This window comes from Candoia aspera, chromosome 1 (genome assembly GCF_035149785.1).
Source record: "Candoia aspera isolate rCanAsp1 chromosome 1, rCanAsp1.hap2, whole genome shotgun sequence".
NCBI classification, from domain to species: domain Eukaryota; kingdom Metazoa; phylum Chordata; class Lepidosauria; order Squamata; family Boidae; genus Candoia; species Candoia aspera.
Genome location: NC_086153.1, coordinates 245,033,101 through 245,052,901, shown reverse-complemented (window position 1 = coordinate 245,052,901; position 19,801 = coordinate 245,033,101). Strand labels below are relative to the sequence as shown.

At 36.9% G+C, this 19,801-nt stretch overlaps 1 protein-coding gene across 1 annotated transcript in view; it reads right to left on the bottom strand.

Moving 5' to 3' along the window:
• Positions 1–2,525: 2,525 nt before the first annotated feature.
• The window catches only part of ABCC8 (ATP binding cassette subfamily C member 8), an 82,101-nt gene continuing 64,825 nt past the window's right edge, over positions 2,526–19,801 (bottom strand). Inside the window, 13 exon segments of the mRNA XM_063289398.1 lie at positions 2,526–2,788; positions 3,476–3,538; positions 3,704–3,837; positions 5,008–5,111; positions 6,077–6,185; positions 9,565–9,643; positions 10,883–11,013; positions 11,156–11,276; positions 11,596–11,709; positions 13,119–13,221; positions 15,935–16,027; positions 16,415–16,572; positions 18,766–18,835. Coding sequence (XP_063145468.1) covers positions 2,651–2,788; positions 3,476–3,538; positions 3,704–3,837; positions 5,008–5,111; positions 6,077–6,185; positions 9,565–9,643; positions 10,883–11,013; positions 11,156–11,276; positions 11,596–11,709; positions 13,119–13,221; positions 15,935–16,027; positions 16,415–16,572; positions 18,766–18,835 — 1,417 coding nt within the window. The 3' untranslated portion in view covers positions 2,526–2,650.

Here is a 19,801-nt window from a genome sequence, read left to right as displayed (position 1 = left end):
CTATTATTATATTCTAATAGTTGCATTTCATACTAACTGCTAATTTCAGCATGCTTCAGCATAGGTGCATGATAATACTATAAAGTAATGCTTTGTATACCATAGTCCAAATAACCATGACATTCCAACAGCTGCTCTGTTGTTCTGTTTCCCTTTCCTAATATATTTAGGCAATTCAGTTTGCAGGATCAGTGGAAAAAACAAAGTCAGTGTGAGAGGTTTTAGAAAAGGATCTGAAACACAGCAGTGCATGAACACCACTGTCTTCAGACTGCATTTCATATAAGCTAAGCCAAAAAGCCAGGTAGAGAAGCCTATTCACTGCTACATTGTCTCCATTTATTTATTATTAGATTTTCCCCCACCTTTCTTTTCGGGGAACTCAAGATGGCATACATACCTATTGCTCCTGCCTCCTGTATTGCCCACAACAACAACCCTCTTGGGTGGGTCAGGTTGAGTGACTCGCCCAAAGTCACCCAGCTGGCTTTCATGCCTAAGAGAGGACTAGAACTCAGTCTCCTGGTTTCCAGCCCAGCACCTCAGCCTCTGTACCAAACTGGGTCTCCATCATGCATAACCTAAATATTGCATTTGCTGGGTCATGAGGACTGCCTGTTTAGAGTTAGAGCCTGCCTTTCCTTCAGGAGCTCAAGATGGTGTCCATAGTATTCCCTCCTCTCCTTTTCCCCTACAACCACCACCCAAGTGTGAGGTGGCTTGGGTTGAGAGATAGTGACTCACCCAAAGTCACCCAGTGAGCTTCTGTGGCTGAGAGTAGACTAGAACTGAGTCTCCTTCCTGCAAAACCAACATTTATTTATTTGATTGATTGATTGATTGATTGATTTCTGTAGCTGCCCATCTCAGTGAGTGACTCTGGGTGGCTGCGAGTGGGCAGCTAAGAGAGGATCTTTATAACAAAGGTTCATAGCCAATGGAATTTTGGTTTCCATAAATCTCATATAGTGGTTGCTCTGCGTTTGGAGGACATGGAAAGTTTAAGACTCTGGTTAAAGTATTGCACGCTATGCTATATTTCTTTGTGTGGTAAATAGTAATATGTATCAGACTCACCTTGGGGTGGCTGAAGGTTCCTAGAAATTCAGTGATTCTGGGATAATACAGAAAGTTTATTGCTCACCACTTGATTGCCTTCTGACAGTTAAGGCTGCTGTCCTCACCTTACACCTCTTGGGTTTTAAGATCAGCACCTTTTCCTCCTGGCCTTTCCATGGCTTAACAGAATCCCTACTTTACATTTCCCCTCTCTGTGCTAGGCAGCAGATGGGTACTGACCTTTTCAGCATTCCCGTCCTGGAAAACTCTAGCCTTGCAGTATCTCCCCCAGCATGGGCATGCTCCTTAACCAAGGTTAACATGGTGTGCAAACACAATGAAAATCTTTGTGCCACATTCAGGACATTGTGAACTGTGCTGGTTGAGAAAAGTGTGCATGGAGGGAATAGCAGAGAAAAGTATGGTTGGAAAGGACAGCATCCAGAATGAATGGCTAATGGGTCTGCTGAAAAATGGATGAGTGTTGAAGGGAACTATGATGTAACCTTAAAGAGGGAGGATAGATGATAAATTTATTTGCAACTGCTGTAAAGAAGATTGGAAGCCATTCTGTAATATTTTTTTTCTTTTTTATCTATTCACTTGCTCTGTTATTTCTCCTTCCTCCCTCCCTCCCTCCCTCCATGTTTACTTCTTCTATTGTATAAAATCTTTTAATAAAAATTATTTTAAAAAATGGGTGAGCCTTCTGTTCATACAAATGGCACATGTTTCTACATATTTAGAAAGCACAAAGGTTTTGATAGAAAGAATTTGAAAGTGAAATACAGATATTTTTAAATCATAAAGTGTGTGAAGACTGGTATTTAACATGTCACAGGATTACCAGTGATCAATTATGCAAAGACATTAGTAAGCAGTAGAGTGCATATTTGACAATAATAACCAGAGCCTGTATGGTTAATAAGAACTAATTGCTCAGTTTTGGTATATTCAGTGTATCAGGTGTTGCATTATATTTTCATTTAACTAGTTTTGACCTGGAAAGCTGCCACTGGCTTGGAGTCTGCATAATTTGGTAAATGGTTTTATGTTAACATTCACTATTATCCTGTCACTATTTTTCAAATCCGGTGATGTTCAAATGTATATAAAGAGGTGCAGTTAGGGAACTATTTTGCTGGTGTAGCTTTTGCCTATTAGAGATAGTCATGGCTTAATATAAGATTCTTACCTAAGGTGTCTACTTTTGACATCTGGTGGGACCTTAATTTAACCGCCCAGAGTCCCCTTTTTGGGAGAGATGGGTGGTGATAGAAATTTGAAAAATAAATAAAAATAAAATAAATATCTCACCATGCAAACTTGATTTTATTTCTTTTTTTTTTAAGTTGATTTTTTATGAAACTTGGGGATAAATTAGTAGAAAAGAAAAAAAAACAAAATAGCTCCTACTGGAAAAGTAAGGTACTCACACTTAAGAGGTAAAGCAATTGTACTTTATTTCTTAAGAACTGATAGACTAAGCTTTTCATTATTAAATAATTATTTTTATTTACAGATACTTTACATAATTAGAAAATAGATAATAAAACTGCCCTTTCAAATAGTTTAATCATTTATACTGTATCTACTTGTCTGCTTGAACAAAAGAAGCAAACACGCTGTCTTCCTTCTCCAGCAGAACTTCTGGTTTGTCATATTCCAAAATGACTCCTCTCTTCATAACAATAATCATATCAGCATTTAGAATAGTGTGCACCCGGTGCTGGAAAACAAGTAGACATGAGAAAAACTTTAATTACCACGTATCTCTGAAAGAAACAAAGTCTTCTCCAAACAAATACCTTCCAGATATGTTGGACTACAGTCCCCCACAACCCCCAAACAGAATGTTCATTGTTTTATTCTATTCAAAAAATGCATTTCAGAAAAAAACACACAATTTTGGCTGTTATCACTTCATTCTCATCAAACCACACAACAAAGCCGCTTCACGGAGAATATTATACCAGTTTTGTTTTCATTGGCAAGAGTTTTCTCCTGAGCACAACATCAGGGGCACAGGACGAGAAATCGAAAAGGCAGCCATGTTAACTTGTTCTCCCAACGCATTCAGGATCAAGCATTTCACCTCCATAGAGAAATTGTTAAGAAGCAAGATAGGTTTTATCTCTACTGAATAGAGAGATTCTGTTTTCATTTTATTATTAATTTGCTTGTTGACTTTATATTATTTTATTAGTTGTATTGGTGGAAAGGGAGGTATAAAATCAATCAATCAACCATATTCAATTGGCTCTGTCCAATTACAGAGCATTATGGACAATTTGGTTCCTTGCTGATATGATATAAATTGAACTGAAATAAAAACTCTCACTCTAAGTGGATACAACTTTTGAAGCAGGAAATAATAGGCCCAATGCTACAAATCAGTAAAATACAATATACTTACTGCAATTGTTACCACTGTACGATCAGCAAAGGCAGTCATTACAACCTTCTGAAGAATGTTTTCCTACATAAGCAGGCAACAAATATTTATATTAATTAGTTGAATTAATTTTATATTAATTATATACATGGAAACATTGGGCATAAATTAGCTAATTAGTAAATAATTTTGCCTCCTTATCAAAACCATTATATCATTTGTTGGGAATGTTTGACGCACTGAACTTACAGTTGCCATGTCAATAGATGCTGTGGCTTCATCCATGATTAAGATACTTGTTTTCCGTACAAACGCCCTGGCTAAGCAGAACAGCTGTCTTTGCCCTTGGCTAAAATTTTCTCCACCTTCTGTGACTATTGCATCTGATTAAAACAAATATTCCGAGAAGGAGACATTTGCAAACTTATAGATATCTTCCTTATTATACTAGTTCACCATTCTAAGTCTCAGTTTCTCATACATCAGCATTATTTATATTATGCAATCTTGTATTTCTGAATACACCAATTCCATTTCACAGCCAAATTCATGTATCCCGTTTCTCTCTCCCTCATATATAAGCACACACACAATTGCACCATTTGCACAGTCACAAACCACTTTTACCGGCATGCAAAACCACACCTAACCGATAGGGATTGAGATTACAATGATCTGCTTTGCCTCCTTTGCTTTGTTTTCCACCCACCCCTGCAAGTGTCTCTCAGTCTTATGTTTGCATATTGGAGGGAGAACTGAACTCCAAAAATCCAGCTAACTTCAGCTGACCTGACAGGCTTGGAGTCCAGTAATAGACATCTCACCTCACTGCTTCCTGCACCCATTTGGGATACCATAGTCCCACTGCATCATGACAAGACCGAAGTGCTATGGATAGGGGAATTCGTGCCCTGATAACATTATAATTAGATGGCTGCTACGCATTCTACATGGGTCTAAGCTTCAAGGCAGTCTGAAAGCTATTGCAGGTATAGTTGCTAGGATTCTAAGGGGAAGCTAAGGAGAAATGTGACCCTGAACCTCAAACTTGGCTACCTATAAGCTCCCAGGGCCAATTCGACGTATGGTAATTGCCTATGAACTACCAGCTGCTACTGAATGCACTGATCCTTGAGTACTACACCCTAAATGCCTTTGAGCCCCAGTACTTAAGAGTGGGAATGGCCTATAGCATGATGTCTTGAGACAGGGCCTTCTTGATGGCAGCTATCGGACTATGAGGCTTCTTCCTTTAGGAAGTACAGTGGACCCTCAAACAGTAAACCTTGAGACAAAACTGAAAAATGCTAGTATAGCCAGACTTTGAGAATATAATTTGACCACCTGACTTTATTACTTTGAAATTATATCTACAGAATGAACCATTTTCTGGAGGAAGAACAGTTTCTAAAGAAAATGAGCAAATTATAAATAAACTTAGCATTGTGCGCTCTCGCTCTCTCTCTCTCTCTCTCCCTCTCTCTCTCAAGCAGCTAAAATTCAAGCAGAAATATTTTAGGTGCTGGTCTCTCCACAGTTAAAGAGATTATTACCTAGCCCCCCAGGTAAAGTTTTCACCACATGTTTCAGCTGTGCTATTTCCAAAGCTTCCCACAAGGTGCTGTCGGTGCATTTCTTTTCTGGATCCAAGTTAAATCTGCAAAAATAATAAAAATGACTAAATAAACTCAAGCTCCTCTGATTTTTTGTTAGTCCGATTCGATGTATGATAATTGCCTATGAACTACCAGCTGCTACTGAATGCACTGATCCTTGAGTACTACACCCTAAATGCCTTTGAGCCCCAGTACTTAAGAGTGGGAATGGCCTATGGCGTGATGTCTTGAGACAGGGCCTTCTTGAGGCTTCTTCCTTTAGGAAGTATAGTGGACCCTCAAACAGTAAACAAAACAGTAATAACAATGTATTATTATTATTGCTGGTATGTCTTATTTTGTAGTTTCAAATGCAAGATACTGGTCCAGCAAATGAATTCTTCTTTTTTAAGTGGCTATATCACCACCATAAAGATATATGCCCATATCTGGAGGACTTGTAGTGGGTTACAATTAATAAAAAACTAAGACAGAACAACAACATCAAACGAAGAAATACATTTATTAAAAACACACAATAATAAACACATAGCACTGACAGAGAGGGACTTAAGAAACAAAAGGTTTGGTCAAAAGCTTGTTGAAGCTGCTTGGATAGGAAAGTAAACAAAATGAATACATAGCTCTTTTATCCTGTATTATAAATTATGCATATGCATTCAGATAAGCACAAGAAACAATTAGTCTCATATTCTTAAAGTAAAATCCAGCAGAACATCATTTAAAATAAATTTCAAGAAGGGGCACATATAGAAAAGCTGAAATTCTTTCCCCTATAACTTTTTTTCAAACAAGTTGTGAACTGTGGACCCAGGGGGGTGGTAGATAACATTTCCCACCAAAAATGCATCAAAGCATTAAATCTCCCATTTCCTTCATATTCTTCTTTATCTATTGAGATTAATGGACGAACAACTCCCACCAGCATTCAACTATGTTTTTGCATAGCATTCTTTATCCAAGCTGGGAAAATTGGATGACTGAACCTGATCATTGGAACACTTACCTGATTGTGCCACTGAACAAAATGGGGTCTTGGAGGATAATTGACAATCTGGATCTCAGAGTCTGTAAAGGAAGCTTGGCAATGTCTATGCCATCTATAATGATCCTTCCTGTTGTTGTTTTTTTAAAAAAACACAAAAGTTAATACTCTTAATCAAATTTTATAATGATATGAGATTACATTAATGGTAAAAGGATATATTCTATTTATCTATCTATCTATCATACTTCTTCCCCGCCCATCTCGTATTACAATGACTCTGGGCAGTTTACAAACAGTTAAAAATCAAAAATTGCCACAGAACAATAATTCATTCAGTTAACATGGAATGCTTTTATATCTATAATGACTTTGATTACTCTTTATCCCATTGGGAATAACCTGATATGCAAGACTGGGAAGTTAAAGTATTTTTTATGCCCTATTACTAATTAAAAGAAACCTTAGAGAAATGGAAGCATGACCTACCCGTAACCTAGGGAGCTATAGGTAGTCTAGTATAAAGCAATGTGTGATCCAGCCAAATTAAATGTTTTTAAAGCCTTTTAGGTTTCAGAGACAGAAAATTCTGATTTAGATCAGTGCAACTTGAAAAACATCATTTAAACTGGATGGCAATCCAAGGTTGTTGCTGTTGTTTTTTTAATCCTGAAAATACTGATGCTTGCATTATTTATGTATAAGCATCTAAAGGGCAAAAAAATCATTTTTTAAGAAAATGAAAACCAAGATTTTCAGGATAGGGACCTGTGCATGAAATGCCAAAGATGGATCCAAAGGTGAATGAATGTTAATGACCCCATTAACAACATATGATTAAAACAAATGGACGAAGTAATAAGAGCAGCACTACAGTATTGTTAATCCTGCCCATTAGGAAAGAAGTGAAACCACATGGCTGTGCATGCAGCTGCACATGGAAAGTGCTGAGACCAGTTTCTGAACCAGCTGCATGAACTTTGGAAATGATGTGGTTGCTTTGATTTGAGAAAAGATGCTTCAGATGAGTCTGTCTGCTATAAAGAATGTCTTTTAAAGGCTTTATAGAACCAAGGAGAAGATGCAGATGAAGTTTTCCGAAGGTGAATTGCAGATCTTTAAAAAAAGCATGAAGTATTAGTGATGGGTCTAGTTAGTGATGGCCCAAGCATGATCCTACCAGAAAATTCCTGGCAACGTTCTCCACCAGCAGTTAAAGGAAGGCACATGTGAATCAGCTAGTCTTGACTTGATTTTAACTAAAAGGTAAGACTTAGTAGACAAAGTGGAAAGGAAAATAGGGAGAAATTGACCACCTGATCTTAAAATTCTAGATATTAAGGGAAAATGAAGCCAAAGGTAAACACATACTTTGGAATTTTAAAAAGTAAATTTTAATAAACTATCATAAATAGGTTTCCATAACAGGACAAGCTAATGGAAAAAAGAGCCCAACACAGGCAGGAGTTCTTAAAAAGGGAGATGTTAAAAGTAAAATTACAGACAGCTCCAAAAGGAGAAAAAATGGAAAGATGTCATAAGAAACCAATGTAGCTGCAGAAAAAGCTTAATTAAACTGGGGACATCAAAAAGGATATATAGGAGATGAGAAGAGGTGCAGGGCACTAAGGAGTACACACAGTTGGTCTGAATCTGTAGGGATAACATCTAGAAAGCTGAAGCTCAGATGAGTTCAGAGTAGTACAAAGGATTCACATAAAATCAAAAAGGGCTTCTTTAGATATATTCAGGATAAAAGGTATATCAAGCTTTCAGTGAAAATAGCAAAAGAAAAGGCAGTCTTACCCAAGTCCTATTTTGGCTCAGTCTTCACTAGAAGAGACTCTGACCTCCTCCATGTATTCGTGAATAGCTGTTGAAGGACCAGCATTCCAGCTTGAACTTAATATAGTCAGATAATGCCTACTGACCTCAAATGAGTACAAATGTCCAAGGCTAGAAGGATTACATCCTAGCGTAGTAAAGAAACTTGCTGAGGATTTGGTCCAACCTGTATCAGTTTTGAGAAGTCCTGGGGTTGAAAAACCAGATGACTAGAGGAAAGCAAATACAAGCCCTATCTTCAATAAGGGGAAATGCAAGAGCTAGGGAAGTAAAGACCAGTCAGCCTGACACCAAAACTTGGGAAGATTCTAAATTCTAGAGCAGCCTGTAAAGTGATTGAACTGTAAATAGCTAACCCTATGACATTCTGATTAACAAACTAGCTAGATAGTGGATGTTTGGCATATCTATAAGTTAGATCTCCAGCTGCCTGGAGTGGTGGTGACCTGTGATTTGCTATCTCAAACTCAAAGAGTGGTGACCAGTGATTTGCTATCAAATAGAGATCAGTTGTGGTGACACAAGGCTCAGTCTTTGTATTCATCAGCATTTTCACTAATAATTTGCATGAGGCAGAGGGATGCTGCCAGATTTGCAGGTGGGATAGCTAATATGCTAGAAGAGAGAAACAAAATTCAAAAGTGGTATTAATAGGTTAGAAAAGTATAAGAAAATAACAATGAGATTTAGTGGTGACAAATGGAAATTTCTTCACTTAGGGAAAATAAATCAAATGCATATGTATAGAATGGGGGATATTTGGCTTGGTAGTAATACTTAAAAAAAAGAACTTGGAACTGTAATTGATCAGAAGGTGAACATAATAATGTAATGTGAGTAAGGTAACATACCCATTACAGAGAAAAAAGCAATTTTATGTTGCATAAATAGAAGTAGTTTCCAAATTACAGGAAGAATTCATTGCACTATATTCTGTATTGGTCAGGTCCCCACCTCAAGTTCCCATGTCCTTGAAATACTGAAATCTGAATCAGATGCAGAGCAGGATAAAGAGGAGGAGGGAACTATGGGGGAATATAGGGAACTATGTCTTACCAGCAGAGGCTGAGGGATATTTGTTAAACCCTGAGAAAAGATGATGGGGAGATAAGATAGCTCTTTTCAAGAATCCAAAGGGCATGACAAAAGAAGTAGAGTGAGACCTGTTCTCTTACCATCCCTGAGTGCATGCCACAGGGTAGTGGGTCTTACATTTGGGTAGGAAAATTCCTCTTTAATGTTAGGAAAGTAGGTGATCTCTCCTTTACTGGAAGCATTTAAACAGGCTGGACAAGAATTTACCCAGATTTTTGCACTGATCAGAGAGTCGGATTGGGTGGCCTCTTCCATCTCTACAGTTCCATTATTCTAATGGAATGGGCAGGAATGTTATATGGCCACATTTAGCCATATAAATATGATAAAATATTAACATTCAGAAATCAAAATCTGAAGTCTGCTTCAGAAGGTAATCCCTTGCTAGTTTATGAGGACTGGGAGAAGCAAATAGAGCAAAAGATATTTTATGTCTGCTTGAGATACTGAGGTGGTAGGAATGGGCAAAAGACAGATGGTCCCTTTGTTACAAAGAAAGCCAACTATGTTAATCTAAATAAAACAAAAATGGCAGATGTTTCTCTAACACTTTATTAGTACAGAATTACCTTCAAAGGCATCAACCATTCTAAAAAAGGCAAGAGAAAAAGATGATTTTCCACTGCCCGTCCTGCCACATATTCCAATCTGCAAATCAGAAATAAAAAATATCGGTGCTAGGAATGGTACAGGGGATAGGATTAAAAGTAAACAGTAGAAACATAGATTGTCATTGGAAGGTTAGATTCTTTTGAAGATCAGAAGTTATTAAAAAGTGACTCTGCACTTAGGAATATTATGTAGAAGGTGCACCTACATATATGATGGATCTTTTTCTACATTAATTAATAAGTATCACTTCAGTTTTTCGCTTTAAAATTCCATTTTCTCATAGTTTCCTCAGACAGAAATGGAGAGATTGTATCCCACTTTGTTTGTCCATGTCGAGAATGACCCCAGTTCTGCTCTGATGCAAATTTGGAGAGTGGGTCCAGGAGAGGAAGAGAAAATCCTATTGTATGAGATATCATCCCATAGTTGAAAATGTGATCAGAATGTACTGAAAATTTAAGAACAAAATATAAACGGCACGTCATGTGATTTTTAAAAAAAATGTTAATGGATGGCTTGAAAGCTTTTGAAAAGGGGAAAGATTGATTTTCAAATGATGTATTGGAAAAATAAAAACTTGAATAAAAAACAAGTGATAAACAAAGCTTTTTCTTAAAACAGTATGTGTAATCTTGAGTATTGTATCTTGTAGGACCATAAATCTATGCATATTTACCTAAAAGTAAATATGCTGCTGAATTCACTAGGATTTACTTCTGGGTAAGCATACCAAGGTATACAGCAGAGAACGCTTTCATAAGAAAAATATTGTTTCAAAATCATTCTTTAAAAGTTAGGAGGGCTATCCTACATAAGTTTACTCAGAAGTTACTTCCACTGAGTTCAAAGGAGCTTACTTTCAGATAACTGTATATAGGCATTCTTTATAGGATTATTTTACAATATTATTATAACATTATTACTAAAATAAGGGCCAGTCACTCTCTCTCAGCCCTGGGAAGGAGGCAATGGCAAACCACTTCTGAAAAACCTTGGCAAGAAAACTGCAGGGACTAGTCCAGGCAGTCGCCAGGAGTCAAAATTGACTTGAAAGGACATTTTTGTTTGCTTGTTTGTTTGTGTGTGTGTGTGTATGTATGTATATATATGTATATGTACGTGTGTATGTGTATGTGTATATATGTACACTCTAAACTAAGTATTATGTTTCTGGAATAATTAAGAAATGTCTGTTTTTGTCTGATGGATGTAGTTTTATTTAAATTGAGTTTAATTGTTAAAGGCACCACTTAGCATAATAAATATCTGTGTTACCTTTTGTCCTGGAGAGATGTGGGCACTGACATGTTTTAGTACAGGCTTCAGAGTACTATCATAGCGGACACTCAGATTTTGTATTCGAATCTCCCCCTGATCAGGCCAGTTCTGAGGAATCTGCGCTGGAGCTATATCCAAAAAGAAAATAGCATAAATTTGTTTGTTGTATGTATGTATCAACCATTGGCAGCAAACATGATCTTTTTTAAGAATCCAGCACTTCACTAAAAATAATTAAACAAGTGCTGTAAAGTCATACAAGATACTCACAAAGCAGCCCTTCATAATTTTCAGCCTCCTTTTTTATAAGGCCATTGAGTCTTTTCACAGCTCCCAGTTGAAGCTCCATATCAGCCAGGTTGCGAACCATCCAATTTAGGTAGTTGGACACCTAAAATAAATACCTAAATAAGATTAGTATTTGCAGCTCACATATAAAATAGAAGATCCTTTGAGGACAATCCACCACCATTATCTGCTCCCAAAAAAGTCTAAATATCTGAATATTTTGCAGTTCTTCCATACAAACCAGTAACAATAAGACTGTTCATATGCATAACATTATTGGAACTGTATACCTGCATTGCTTGGCCAAAGCAACTTACTCAACTTAATTCAACATGCAGTGTATTACATTCTGTATATTTGGGGAGAAAATACAAATTGCACCCCTTTGAATGGAGGGAACCTCTCTTCTTTAATTCACTTACCATCAGAGCATAGGTTAATCCTAAACCCACAAGACCTGAAGAGAGATTATTGTGTAGAGAATTGGTAATGGATGCAACAGCTGCGATAAGCACCACACAGGCTCCAATGTATTCCTAAAGAAATAAGAAGTGTGTAAGTAATCTCAGCACACAAGAAAGTACTGTGGTTCTTATTCTTCATTGCATTTTTACCTAGCCTTTCCACAAGGAGTTGCAAGTAGGGAACTCAGTTCTTTTCCTGTTTATGTAATCATTGCAACAATTGCTGAGTTCAGTTAGGCTAAAAGAACAACTGGAGAAGTTAACCCAATGAAGGTTGTGGTTCAGTAAGGATTTGAACAGGGTTTTCCCCAATGCCAGCTGAACACTACACCAACGGCTCTTACTGCACTGAGAATACCATATATATTCTATTTGTGTCACTTTGCTTGCTTTCTGGAAATATATGTTTATGAGCATTTAAATGTCCAGAGTATACCATACAAGTTTTTGAACTAAAGACTCAATGAAGGAAATATGTCAAAGCCAATTTTTATCAAAGTCTTCTTTAACAAATGTACCATGTTAGGAACCCAGGAGTCTTTGAAATGCAATACTAATATTGCACTGTTGGTTCAAAAAGTCAGAAAGGACAGAAAGGATATCCATTTTCTGATTAAATAAGCAAAACAATATCAGTAAACTCTTATTTCCCTATTGAGTCCCTCCTGATGTCTTTCTTCATTCAGAATTTGTTTGAAGAAAATATTTTAGAATCTTGCATAGGCACATTAACTGTACTCCAGATATGTGCAATCATCTTACATACATCTAGGGATTGGTTTTCATAGTGCAACCTTCTCCAGCTTGATGTTTTCTAGGCATGTGGCTTATTAGCCAGTTAAGACCAGTGAGTTAGAAACAAGCCATCTCTGTAATGACCTAACTCAGAAAGTTTGGTGCATTATCATTCAGAAGAGCCTCATGATTTGTGTTAAGAAATGAATCCAAAAAGAGGCTCAATAACACCAGCTAAATCTTAAGTTACATTTATTTTCTGGGCACTTTTAAAATGTAGCAGCCAATGAAGATCATTTGGCTAGTAAGTAGATAAATACCACGAAAAAATAGCAGCATGCTGAATGAGGGTCATTTTTGTTTGACCCGTTTGTTTGGCATGATATGCTCCAGTTAATATAATAAAACAGCACTGTAATATATGAATAAGAACTTATAGGAATGATGTGCAAGTATATCAAGATTTTTCTTCCTTTCATAGGAAGAGTTTAATTTTGTCAGATTTTTCTTTAATTTAATACTTTACTAAATTCAGTCAGTTAAGAATTTCCTGGCTACAGAAGCAATAATGAAATGACCTTCAGCTTCTGAATGCTGGTGGCTGTGCAACTGTTACAAACACAGGCATCCTATTTAAAACCAATTGGCAATCCTAAACAAGATCATAAGAATGAGCAGTCTTGTGAAAAAAGAAAAGATTGGGGCAGGGGCATTTATATAACTTTACACCAGAGTAAGGTACTTGCCATCCGAACTTCCAGCCAACGATTGGCAGCTGTAAGGAAAAGGGAAGCGATGTTGTTAGAATCCGTATATTCAAGAAGCTTCTGCTTAAATCGGGATTCATACCTTTATATATAAAAAAAAGACAGATGAACACAGTGTTTATTTTAAGAATTACGGTGTTTTAACTCTCTTGTGTTGAAAGTATTCATGTTAATTCAGCTTTGAAAATATGACACACTAGTTAAAATAATCGTTTGCCCCAGTGCATTTTTAAATTCTATTTCTCTGCTATTCACCATTCATTTAGTCATAAGTAAATTAGTGCTGGGTTTATGCAGCACTTACGTATACATTACATATATAAGAGGAAAGAATGGATGTTAGGTATTTGACAATAGCATGCAGAGCTGGTGAATTATTAGCATAGTTTGAAAAATGTGCAGCTTTCAAAATTTGGAGCTGCTAGCATGAAGTTAAGTAAAGCAAAGAGGTGCTAACTAGCTCTTTAACTTGTTTTTATTACTGAGCTAATTTTAGAAACTCAAGATCTGAGTACTTTGCTTAGTGATTAGAATCCAAACTTCAAATGTCACTTCTGTTGCACATAAGGCAGCTGAAAAGAGTATCTAAATATAGCTGAGTTCCACAGAGATGCCTGATGGTAAATAAAATGCAGGAACTGATAAATGTCTAGTTTGTTTTGGGTTAGAGGTATATCAATTAGTCTGAATTCAGTTTGCCTGTCTAAATGTTAACCTGCCCCTTCCAGCAATTTATTTTAAGGCAAAGTCTGAAATCTGGAGAGGACGTTTTAACCCAATGACAGCATAAGAGAGGTAGCGTGAGGGAAGTGACTTGTCCCATCAAAGCTGCATACAAATTTTCATTATTGGTTAGAAGAGCATTTTTATCTTCTTCCCATACAGGGAATACTAGAAATTAAAAACAGAAAGTAATCAACAATTAAAAACATAATGGAACAGTAGATTTAATTTTCTTGTCAACATATCAATGTAAAAAATGCTAATTAGTAGGGACAATTTCCAGCAGCCTAACAAATATGTGATAATCATGGTAATTAAAACATAAATATAGAACTAGTTTTGTTGCTACTCAGTCCATTCATAAAACTGAAAATAGTTTGCAGGCTGTGATGACCCAGTGCATGTCAACACAAATGCTGTAGGATGCTGCACTTTTGGAAATTGTAATTTTGTATTGGAGACATATTGCATCATTTTTTCCTAGTTCCTAAGTTTTAAATTGAAATAGATAACATACATTTCACACTCCATTCAGTTGCTGAAACAGAGGAAGCATCATCTATGCAATTCAACTTGAACAAAAATATTAGTGAATTGAATTATAGAAAATCTCCCAGGAAAATGTTGTCTCAGATTAATGAAACACAGGGAATTCTGGAAAGAAGATGCTAGTAGCTAACTTGATAGAAGCAACTGACATTTTTTCCTAACTCTATTCCTGATAATCATAACATCACACAGGTAGTCCTCGTTTAGCAACCACATTTGGGACTGGCAACTCTGTCGCTAAGCACTGCAGTCGCTAAATGGAAAGCAATGTGACTGTGACAGACTTAGGACATCACTTCCCATTCAGTCATTAAGCGAGTCACTGCGGTCGTTAAGTGAAACAGCATGTGACTGTGACTTGCAATTTTACTTCTGTGTTCTCTATTAACTCTGTTGCAAGCCAGCTGGGAAGCACATAAATGGTGATCACGTGACCGTGGGATGCTGTGACAGTTGTAAATGTGAGGATTGGTTGCAAAGCTGTTTTTTTTTACACCATCGTAACTTTGAATGGTTGCTAAACAAGGCAGTTGGTAAGCAAGGACTACCTGTATTAGTAGCAATGTTGTGCCATGCTAAATTATCTGCAATTTTTAATTCAATTTTTGGTTGTTTTAAACTATAATGGGATTATATTTTAGTAAAAAAGAGAAACTTTTTATCTCAGAGAATGATTTGAAGATAATACTTCGTTCTAGACTCCAAAAGATTAGCCTCTCAGCAAGTTTGATGGTATTCTTCAGAGATGCTTGGTGTGTCAGGTTAACCATTAAGCTAATAGCCTAATTCCAACGGGGTTTAACTTTGCATAATCACTCATATTGCTTCAATGATTTGGTTCTATGCTGACTGGAGTTTGTGCCAGTCATTAAAGTTCTGACATTAAAAGGTCAGTGAGCGCTCTCCCATTTCTCCACATTTTTTTTTCCATCTGGATATAAGAGCAAATGCTCTGAACAGATGACCGTGCGTAAATCAAGCCTGACCAGGGAAGCCAAGACAAATGAATGAAATACTGCAAGCTGCCTATGCTGAGTCAGATCACAGAGCCAGTTATCCTAGGCAATACCAGCAGCATTAATTGACAGCAGTTATCTAGAAATTCAAGTAGAAGTTTTCTTTTCTTGTTCAATCTAGGCTGAAATGCCAGATATACTGTATGATGTTGTTCCATGTGAACAATATATTCCATCATGGAGTTGCAGCCCTTCCCATTAGATGCTGCTAATCAACAAAGAACGGAAAGCAAGTAGCACACGAGGACATAAAACATGGATAACTCTCATAAATGAAAGTATGTTGCAGTAATCAGCATATCAGAAAAGCAGATAATCAGAATGGAAGTATGTCCAGAGAGCACTTTCATCAACAAGTATTCCCTGAGAGTGCAACTTCAGGCTGTTTTTAGAATTATGGGCAGCTGGAGAACTCACAATACAGTAATAAAACCAGGGGGATTAATTAGGACATAACCAATACATTTCTTGCAGTATCAGAAGAATGCAGATTTAAAAAAAAAATACCTGAATGCTCGTATAGTTGTTAGCCCTTCCACGGTCTCCGAAAAGTGAGAAAGTAATGGAAGCTGTGTACTGTCGTCCAGCTGCTGTAGATCCCTAAAGCAAATATTAATTAATTTGTAAGAAATGTGTGAGAATGTCCATTTTTCTGATAATACTTGAAATTCAGAAGTGTTGCATGCTATTTTGCAGGCAAAGATAAACATAAAATATCTAACTCAGTGACACAGAAATGTAATCCTACCATGAGACCCTGTTAAAATGGTATAAATAAGATACATGGTCTCAAGAGGATATATCTTGAACAGAATATTCATGAGCTCAAAGGTGATTAGTTGTGACATTTTTTTCCATTTCTGTTTCCAGATGGATTCATACATATACATGCACGCATGAGCGTGCACACACACACACAACACACTTAATAACTTCATATAAAGAAACCAGTTTTTCTTATATGGTAACATCTTTTCAAATCCTTACCTTGATGCTACTCTAAAATATTTCTGGGTGAAATAGCATATGATGGCAAGAGGAACAAGAGCTATGAGAAACACAGGTGTTACATATGAAATCACTGCAAGAGCTGATAAACATAGCAAGGTAGAACGACTCAGGCACTCCAGGGTGGCAGGGATATGCTAAACAGACAGACACATACAAGAAAGAAAGATAAATGTTAAATGTGATATGACTGAATTAAGCCTTTGAAATTCATTTGCTCTTCTCTAGTTCAAAATGAAATTGCACACACTTTGAATATTTGATTTTAGGCCTTTCAGCAAAATAAGTTTGGATTCTATTGAAACTTTGCACTTAGAGCTCAATTACTCAGGCATATGTAACCTAGTGGATTGCAGTAGAGTTTGGAAATAAATGAATCTGGTACAAAAAGGCAGGAGTTCACCAGGAGATTTAAGAGAGTTAACTTGGGTGCTAAGGGTCTGGTGCAAAGGTCTGGAAGAAGTCAGATGAGAAATGAGATTAAAGAAGAGATGAAATGGCTGGTTGTTAGACTGGTTGGAGTTAGGAAGGAAATCAGAACTGAAGACCTCTAGGAGGGAGATGGACTGTCCCAAATAGTAGAGAGGCAAGAAATGAAACTTAGATGATTTAGGAAAGGTATAAAATGCTCTGGAGCTGTGGCTACACCCAGAGACATAGGGATACACACACAAGCAGAGAGGAGAAAGGAGGTGAGCAGAAGAATCTTAACTTGGAAACATGGCGAAGAAAAAGAGGAAAAAGGAGAGGTCAAGATAACTAAAAGCAGCAGCCTATGAAATAAAGGGATTAAGAGTCAAAGTTTTAAGTTAGGGCAGAGAGAAAGATGTCCACTGAATGAGCAAGAGGTAAAAGCACAAGGCTTTTCTCCTTGCAGCCCTTTGCCCAACTTGGATTCTACTCTCTGCAGCTAATCAGGGCAAAGGGACAAAGGATTCAGTAGTATCCCCAGGCAGCTCAGCCAATGCATGGAGAGAGAGGGACAGAGAGGGAGGGAGGGAGGGGCAGACTGGCAATTTCATCTGTGAATTGGCTGGGGGAGTTTTATGGCTAGACGAGATGAAAGGCAAAGTGGATTGGTGACTGATCCAGGAGGGATCAAGCAGTCAGGAAAAACAAAAAACAAAAAAACCCAGCTATTTGACATTATGTGCAGAAGCAGCTTTTTGCCAAGGGAGTGGGAAAAAATTGGTTTGTTTAAGTATATGCTGTGCTTTTATTATGTACTACAGTTTTCAGGAGATTATTCATCTGTTGAATACTAAACGGCTAGCTCTGAGCAAGCCTTGCAGGAAGCAGAAAGAGTCATCCTATTGTCTGTTCATAAGTAGAGATTAGATACTTTTCTCATGGATGCCCCAGAAGGGAGGGTGGAAATCACCCCTTAGAGCTCCTGCCATGCTGGCTGGAAGTTTGGTAGCAGGCTCGCTTAATGTGAATTGGGTAGGAGCTAGATGGACCCTGCTTGGGAGATCTTTGGGGAGACAGCTCCTTGAACTCAGTACCAGCTACTTCATTAAAACAGAAGCTACACATAAGTAATGTCTGACAGTTGAATGAGATTTAAATGGGCAAGATCCTATAGCAGAATAAGCATACTTTGCCTGGGAATCAGGCTGTAAGAAGGTAATCTAGGGATGAAGCAATCTTCTTGGACAGTATTCAGAAATTCTCCTCCAACAGCAGAGAGACTGCTTTGGAGCCAGAAGGTAGATGGGTTCCCAATGGCAGCAGTGAACGAAAACCCTAAAATGAGATGCCCATAGACTGGGGAGAGGCAGTCTTGGATCCACCAAATTCAATGCATATTCACTTGACGTAGAAGTCAAAGGAGAATCTCTTGCCAGTCCCTGGAACAGCTGATGGCATAAAAAACACTCCGCAGTGTAACCAAAGGCAAGTCAGCTACAAGCTCTGTGCTTATCCTATCTTTAACCAGCTACAGATTTGGAAGCAATGAAGGAGCTGCCATTTCATTTACCTCCCTGACCCCACTTAGGAATGTTCTGCACTATTTACAACAACATCTAAACATGTTTACTTAGAAATAAGATCCATGGAGTTCAACAGGATTCATTTCTGAATAGTGTGATACTGCTGTTTTCCATTTTTCATTCTCACAAGAAACAATGAAGATATCCTCATGGAAATGTTACAAATCCATGTTCTGAGAGTGATATTATAATATAGTAGTATTCCACATGAATGTTATTCGTGTGGTCCTAATATGATCTGTGTGTTGTATGTGTTCTAATCATTGTTAATTTTTTTGTATTGAGAATTAATACAGAAATCAGAATCTATTGTTAGTGAATATGTCTCTAAAGTACCTGATCAATAGTGTTACAATCTGCTGAAAATCTGTTTAAAATACTTCCCAGAGGTGTTGTTTCAAAAAATCTGTAACAGACAATAAAAACAGAGTTTGATATTGAAAGAAGATTAAAAACTGATTTGTGCATATTTCACTTTTTCTTGACTAGGCATGTAAAATTATTTTACTTAGCAATAGTTAATGAAAAAATACTCCATCTTCATAATTTATAGAATTCCAATGATTGTTATTCTAATATTACTGCATTTTGCAACTATGAAGCATTGCTAGCCAGAGAAAATGTTTAGTAAAATAGTTTGCATTAAGAGAAAGACAGACCAATAAAATTAACTTTGGAGATTAAAAGAGATAAAAGAATAAAAGAGGAATTTAGCATGATACTTGCTTTTAATTAAATAACAATAATGTATGATTCCAAGAATCAGTCTAAATGTTTAAAGGCTGGATTATTAAATTCTCACTCATATCAAACATGAAAATAATTTAACAAGCCAGAGAGAAGGCATGCTGGTTTAGAATTCTTCTCACTGACATTACAGCTACCCAGATCTCAACTGCAATAATCTGGATGTCCACTAGACAGTAGCAGAGGGTATAGAAAACTCTAATTCTTTGCTGCCAAGTAGGAGTTATAGACTGCAGGCCTGGTTGCCCTTCAGTCATGCTAACTGTCCATGAAGATTGAGCAGTCAAGCTTCTAGACACCTTAACTTCTGTAAGGACATGATCATATGCTTCTTTTGAATGCTTACATTATGACTGTATAACCAGCATAGACAGACTATCTAATTATGGAATTTTATGACATGATACCATATTATACAGTAAAAATATAGGATTTGGAATATATTTCTAATTTCAACAATCACAAAGACTACTTTGTTGCCACTTTGTGTTTCTTCTTGAACATAACGAGGAATATTTGTATGTATATATAGTATGTATGTAATATACTGGTAAAAAAAAATCTATTTTTAATTCATTCATTAAATTTGCTTCCACTCTCTCTCTTGAAGTTCTGTAGCTGAAAA